This window comes from Triturus cristatus, chromosome 7 (genome assembly GCF_964204655.1).
Source record: "Triturus cristatus chromosome 7, aTriCri1.1, whole genome shotgun sequence".
NCBI lineage: Eukaryota > Metazoa > Chordata > Amphibia > Caudata > Salamandridae > Triturus > Triturus cristatus.
The window spans coordinates 303224379-303232227 of NC_140590.1; the positions used below are offsets into that span (position 1 = coordinate 303224379).

The 7849-nt window shown below is 39.6% G+C and overlaps 1 protein-coding gene across 2 annotated transcripts in view; it reads left to right on the plus strand.

The window, feature by feature from the left end:
- Positions 1–7849, plus strand: part of MYBPC2 (myosin binding protein C2) — a 256681-nt gene that overhangs the window by 142448 nt on the left and 106384 nt on the right. For both annotated transcript variants that reach the window (XM_085616340.1, XM_085616341.1), the window contains 2 exons: positions 1139–1278; positions 6839–6998. In XM_085616340.1, the coding sequence (XP_085472466.1) occupies positions 1139–1278; positions 6839–6998 (300 nt within the window). The remainder of the gene's footprint in view (positions 1–1138; positions 1279–6838; positions 6999–7849) is intronic.

The window sequence follows — 7849 nt, forward strand, 5'->3', positions numbered from 1 at the left end:
ATCACAGCTGTTTCCCTTTGAGAGAATCTAAATCAGAGGGTCCATATTCTGTCTTGCCGGAATCACAAGGCAGATGAGACCGGAAGGGGCGTGGCAAACAAGACTCAGGTAATGTGCACAGTTTTAGAATACAGGTCTCCAAATAAAGATCAGAACCAATAACTAGATGAGGCCACTAACAAGAGGTTAGTTATTTTAGCACTCTGGGGCAAGAAATGCTCGCAACAGTAAGAAGTGGTAGAGCTATGCGGGTCAAAAGCAGACCATGGACAAAACCAGTGGCACCTAAGGAATGCCTCATTTCGCTTCCATAAACATGAACTGAACACAGATGTAATGAAAGGCATAGATGAATGCAGGAGTAGCACTATGAATGGTCATGGCATTTGGGGTGAAGCAGCTCCTATTGAGTTTCCATGGTAGGCCGTCCTTGGCTTACCTTTGAGGTAGGCCATGAACGGACCAATATGATAGAGCACACGATGAACAAACTTGCTCTCGGTCAAAAGGACTGAATACTCATTGCTCTCCTCACACATCTGTATTTACTCACAGACCTCCATGATAGGGATGGTGAGTGATAAAACCTTTGCGGTTTTATCATCAACTATGTAATAGTTTCATAATCTTTACTCAGGCATCTTGTGATAGGTAATTTAATTAGATTAGACCGAGAATGTCAGGTAACAGACCAGCTTGATATCAGCTTTGCTGACATCAAGTTCATAAACTTGGGTAGCCTTATTTATAGGAAATGCTAAGAAAAGTATGCCATTGTGACATTGTGTCAGAAACGATGCATAAACATGTGAATTGTCTGTTTTTAGATGGACATGAATACTAAAGCTGGCCCTGTCATTTGAAAGATCTTGCCCTGTGTGCCCAGGGTGGCACATGATTGTCAAGTGCAGAACTAGATTAGAATAGAGCAGGTAAAAGGTCTTCAAGTTTCACAGTTGCAAGCCTAGTTACTGTGGCTAGCTACACATTTGCCTTTGGGTACCAACACTCAACCAGTTAGACGTAGAGACTCAAATCCAATTCTATCACATCATTATAAATTTGTAATCCCATCATTTCTGACATGTGGGTGCTAAATATGACTTTTCGATTATTTTATTCTCTTTTCTCCTTCCAGAACCTCCTAAAATCCATCTGGATTGCCAGGGCACATCTCACACTAACACCATTGTGGTGGTGGCCGGAAACAAGCTGCGCCTGGATGTGCCAATCACTGGAGAGCCAGCACCAACGGTTTCCTGGTATAAGGGTGATATGGTAAGTGCTCGCTCCTCACTAACTGTTTTCTTCTGTCACATTCTGCCTCCTTGTGAATAGGTGTAATGGATTTGCGCTTAGAGGATGGAATCATCCTCTCCAAGTGTTATGTGTGTGTGTGTAGTAAGGACCGTCCACTGTAAGGGCATCAGATCTTTTTTTACACCACCCTCAGTGAAATGGAATGGAAGCAGAGGCTGCAGGCAGCTGCTGCCTCCTTCCTGGTCTATGGATGCCTGTGTCAGGCTCCAAAATCTGTATCTGCATCTAGGCAGGAGATGGTCTCCGTGAAATACTCATTGCCCAATGCCCATTCCTCAGTCTCTGAGATTTTACCACAAGCTCCTCTGCAGCCATTCGTAGGTAGGACCTCTTTCAATATGAAGGCTTCTAACTAAACATCATTCTTAAGGGCTGACCACAGGCTGTGTGGTAGCATCATTAATAGACAGAACGTATCTCTGTGTTACCACTCCTGGCTCCATACTGGTTTTAATTACATCTCCAGTTCGACCATATTCTTTACGAACATCAACAGTTAAGATCACTTCTCTCCAGTTTCCTTCTTCTTCAGCCTAAGTTCCACCTCAAGTTCCTGGGTATTTAGTGATATCTAGGAGCACATCTCACTACTTGTTACTTCTCCACTCCATCCCTGGAGAGGTCACCACAAACTCCTCTTTATTTAGTAATATAGAGACTTGGTTCTTGGTAAGGCAGCTCTGTGAGTTAACTGCCAACTGTCTACAGTTTCTTTGGATCCCACATATTGGATTTAATCCTGACATGGTCGACTCAAGCTTTTATCCATCTGAAGGAGATACATTGAGTATCCTTGAGTCGGTCAACAACACCTGATTTTACAGCATGAGCAGATGACATGTAGTGTGGAGGCAAAGCTTATATAAACACAGAAAGACACAAATTCTCTGTATGAACAGCCCTCACCAGATCTCAGTCCTCCAGTTTACGTTAAAAGTTCTTCATAAGCAATCTTCAACCCGCCGGTTGCTACACTTTTATTTATCTGAATCTGAAACACAGGCTTTTGAGCTTTTGAACAACATGCAGATCACTTCATAATCCATTACGAATGGAAGGATGGGTGTCAAGTCACTGTTTGATGAAACACAGTAACCGGACAAGAATGCTATGTAGCATTTCCATAGCACTTCATATCCTTGCCAATACTCAGAAGTGCTTTCTGAGTAGTAGGGTAAGACGCAACCATAGTATTAGGGATGCTTGGCAGAGTGTAAATTTAAATTATAGTCAACCCAAATTTGCAGGCATTTTTAAAGGACCTAAAAGCTCACCTTTTTATAATTTTTCTAGAAATCTAAAATTGTTATTTTCCTTTCTTTTGTCTATTTATTTATTTATTCAGTTGTTTTATTTTTATGACTTGTGCTACAAAATTCATTGTCTCTAGGCGCCTTGCTTTTATGTCATCACAAATGTATTAACAAGTCATAGCTCATCAAAGGAAGAAAGCAAGTAAAGAAAAAGAAAGAAGCCGGAATCTTCAGAAAACATAGGTAGAGATTACACATTTTGACTGTTTTCCACAAACCTAATAACATGGTCTTGGTTTTAATATTATCTGGCAGAGAGTTCCATATTTATAATCCTAATAACTCAAATCTGTGATCGCTTTCAAGTATAGATTTGTAAGTAGGATCTTCATCAGCATCTGACTGTCTGATCTAAACAGCCGCGTGGGTCGATCTCAGAAAAGCTTTTCTTCCAAGTAAACTGGGGCACTATTGCTACAGCATTTGAAAACCAGGCATTATCCTCAAATCCACTTTTAAGATGCCAAAATGATCATCAGGGCTTTTGCATCAGGTCCTCAGCATGACACTGTAAGGGTGTTATTGCCACCCTTTGGAATGATTAAAAAAATGGTTTCATAAATACAATGAAGAGAACTGGAGATAGAACCAAGGGGCATATTATCAAGGAACGGCGTTAAAATTATCGCCGCTTTAGCGGCAGAAAACTACAGCTAAAGCGGCGATAGGGTTTGATAATATGCCGCAGAGAATTCCAATAGAAACCCATGTTGACACCAGAACATGGGCTTCTATGGGAATTCTCAAGGGCATATTATCAAGCCCATTATCGCCGCTTTAGCTGCAGTTTTCTGCCGCTACAGCGGCGATAATTTTAACGCCGTTTCTTGATAATATTCCCCAAGATCCTTAAGAACCCCGCTATGACTTGAGACGATTGAAAGCTGCCAAATTAGAAACAATCTGAATGATTTGACTGCTGCAACTGACATGATGGCCTCAAATTTCAATCTTGGGAGAATCCGGTTGAAGTCCACAGTGTTAACCCAGCTCATAGATCCAACAAAACCAGCAAGTCCATTTTTTCATCATCAGCCGTTGAGAACCCATCATTTAGTAAAGTCACAAGCACAGTTTTGGTACTATGGCATGGTCTACATCCTGAGAGATGAATCGGTCTATGATAACTGTCTAGAAAATCCTCAAGTAATACACCAGCTATTTCCTTTATAATAATTTGCAACCCAGCGATGGGGCGATATTGTAATGTTTTGGATTAGGATCCATGAGGCCTTTCTAATGAATAGGGAGTCACTGTTGATTTCTCTACATTGTAAGTAGATTCTCCAGTACATAAAGAATGTTCAACTAACTTTGTGACACAAGGCACAATTTTGAGGCCATTTTATTAGCTGAATATCTGGTAATCGTAACATAGATTTATCTGTTTTAACAATTTTTCAGCTTTCATAACATTTCTACACCCTTGAAGCTGAACTTAGGGGCCATACTTTCCCTTAAAATCATAGCACAGGAATTATCCTTCAGTTGCCTGCCAATAAATTGATGGATAGCTAGAATATTTTTGGATGAAAATTAATTGGGTTCTTCTGCTTTCTGTGTCGATGGCATAGGAACAGGACAGAAACTTCTAGGAATAATGAGTCTCAATCAAACCGAGGATGATTATTCTGGTTTGTTACCGGCAGCCTCAGTTTTCTTATTGAGAATTTAATGGTGCAATTCTGTTGCAAGTACCAGACATGAATGTATGGAAGTCATTTAATACCGATATGTTGCTTGCCTTAAATTACTATTTGCAGAGAAATATCACTGAATTTTGTTAATCCATCATGAATGGTGTTTGAAGTCATATCTGTTTTTGGGCGATATTTAATTACCTTCACTCAGGCCAGAGTGTCCTACAGATGATGTTAAACATGATCAGAAATGATCCAACCAGTCTGTATTGTTACTGTACTTTTACTAGTGATGCACTCCACCGCACATGTGGCTAGGTCAATGCGACACCAATACATAATAAACAGTGTTGCTAGTGTGGGAAGAGTTGGCCTTCATGTATGAGGTTCAGAGGGTACAACTCAGAACGTGTACATTCACACTGAGTTAATGTTTTAAAGATTATGTTATTGGGCTCCTAGAGAAAACAGAGCAAAGAAAGGAATGTTTTCTTGTGTTTGTTATAACAAGCTTAGCAGGGGTTCCAGTGTCAATCTTCACTAGAAAATTGGCCACATTAACATTTACAAGAAATCTAAAGTAAATCATAAATGGAGCTTCCATGCTTTTTCAACAGAACAAAGTTACGTAGAACAGCTGTATTAAATATATAACCCTCATCCCCTCAATATAAGTACTGTAATACTTATTAAGAGTTAAATTATTTGTTATCGATAAAACTAAATTAGCAGAAATAAAATAACACAGCAGTTTATCATAAGGGAAAAGCTTGACACAACTGCTTGGTGATGGATTAGAACATAAATGTCAATGTCAGAGTTCTAGTTTGTGAGAAAGCAGCCCTGGTCCTCCTTAGCTTTGTTTAGCAGCACTTGATACTGTCTGTCATACAAGGTTCCTATCATGCCTAATCAACTTTGGTGTTGGAACAAAGGGGAAATGATTTCAGTCTTTTTTAAGTCACAGAATTCAAACTGTTAATTGTCTCCCCTTTCAATCTCAAGATTTTTCTGTACAATGTGGAGAACCTTAGCGCTCTATCCATCATCCCACTATCAGCATAGTTCAATATTTTCTCTTACGTCAATGATACACAGATAGTTGTCTCTATCACAAAAGATTTTACTTCTACCAAGTTTAACTTCTGTCAATGTATCAAAATGCTCTCAAGCTTGATGCGCTGAAATTGTATTCAATTGAATGAAAACAATACTAAGATCTTGATGTTTGGCAAGTTCTCTCTGTTTTGGTCTCCCATATGTGAACTAGCAGAACTAGGACCCATGCCCGCCCAGTAAGTAAAGCTAGAAATATGGACATCATAGTCGATGACAACTCTCCTTTTCTTGGTGTTGTGGCAATATGCTTTCAACTTGTACGGTTTCTTAAAAAGATCCTTCCACTTCTTCCACTTGCTTACTGCAAAACTGTTGTTCATGCCTAAATCTCCTCAGGGTTCGACTATTGGGAATTCTCTGTACCTTGGACTCCCACACATTCTGTTAAATCGTCTACTGGTTGTGTAAAATGCAGCAGTGAGGTCGCTCCCTAAAATCTCTTCCTGTGAAGACATTTTAGGGAGCTACACTGACCTGCAATACTGAAACATACTGTATTCAAGACCTTGTGTATCACTCACCAAACCTTGAACAAAAGAGAGCTTATGTACTGGAAGCAAAGATTTTCCTGGCATCACCCTCTCACACTCTTAGCTCTACTGTTTAGACCAAAAGTCTAACTTTAGTAGTAGTAAAGTAAGACTTTTGGTCTAAACTTAGACCACAAGTCTAACTTTAGTAGTAGTAAAGTTAGACATTTGGTCTAAGTTAGACTTTTGGTCTAAACTTGGATAAAAAGTCTAACTTTACTACTCGTAAATGCCCTTTGTGAATACCGAAAGTCGTAAAGTTAGACTTTCGTCTCAGATTACTTCTGTGTATCGGGCCCTCTGTCTTTATCTGGTGGATAGTACTAAGTACAATACAATCGCAATCTGAGGCACTGGAAGTTTCTTTCCTGGCACATATCCTGGATAAGTAACAAAAGGCCGGAGAGAGCAATTATATTCCTTGGTTGATTTGTTAATTACAGTGTCATTTCAACAACCTTTATTACTTGCACAAAGGAAATTGAAATATTAATTTACAACTTTTTGCTGTTGCATTCATTGATTTTTAATCAATTTATATTACTTTATAATTGGATAAACTGTTGTAAAATGAATATCGTAATCCAATAATGTATCTTCAAGATACCTCCTGACTTGACTATTTTAAATAAAAAGGTGCTATTCACCTTGACAAAGTTTATAAAGTCCTTATTTAATTTATTCTTATAAATATTTATTCTCAATTTCCATTGAACTTATATTTCACTTATGTATTTATTGAATAGATATGTGAATAATTTTAAATCAGTACATTTGATCTCATTCCTCATTGGAAGTGTAAAACTAAAGCACAGAGAGAGGGGTGTGTGTGTTTGTGAGTGTGTTTGTGCCTGTACTGTACCACCCTGCCAATCTCCTCTTTCTCTGCTCCCTGTTTCTTCTTGACCAATTCTAGCCATTCACGGACATTGAAGGTCGCGTGCGTGTTGATCTCAGGAAGGAGCTGAGCAGCTTTGTCATTGAAGGTGCCATCAGGGCAGATGAGGGCAACTACAACATTATTGTAACCAACCCTTCTGGTGAAGACAAGGCCACACTCATCATTAAGGTTGTTGGTAAGTAGAACAGAGTGGATGAGAATGGGAACTTAAGTAGTGCTAACCTATAGAGCAGCACCATTCAAGTACTACTCAGATTCAAAGAAAGAGGCCAATTCAATAATGGCAGTTCTTGCTGACGATATGAGTCAACACGAGCATGCTGAACTGATGGTGGTCAGCCTCACATGCCCAAATATTCAGTTATTATTGGTACAGAGGAGTTCGAAAGTGCTATGCATGAAATCAGAAGCTCACACCCACTGTCATAACATATATAGCACTGTAATAAAGGAATAAGAAAATGTAGTTGTTATCAAATTGTTAAAATAGACAAAGGGACAGATCTAGAGTTTTGAGTCTGCCACCTTGATGTACCAAAATTTAGAGAAAACCCCTTGCCCAGGGATGATCTCTGTACCTAGACAGGAAACGCCATTATGGTGGTTCCTGCCAAGGTACAAAAAGGTTTGGTGGGCCTCGGCCATCAGTTCTTAAGTCTGTCCAACGAGCTATTACTCATTTTATGTTTTTCAAACACAAAAAACTAACGACCCTCAAAGCCAGGGACTTTTTCCCTGGGTATGGGGAGCCATCATTTGTTTTTTTCTGTCCCTCACTACCAGGACCTAACTGGCAGTGATGGACAGAAACACGGTTCACCATAAATAGGGTGGACAGTGTAATGCCCTTCCCCTGGCGGCCCCTATTTAAACCAAGGGCCTTCAGAGGATGCTTTCCATCACCATGTACTACAGGGTCTCTTTACACGAAAAGCTGACCCAAAACTAAATAGGGCTGGCCGGTTGTCAGTTTATCGTACAGTGTATTCTATCGCAATTGGGATGCAGTATCCTTTCCACCAAACC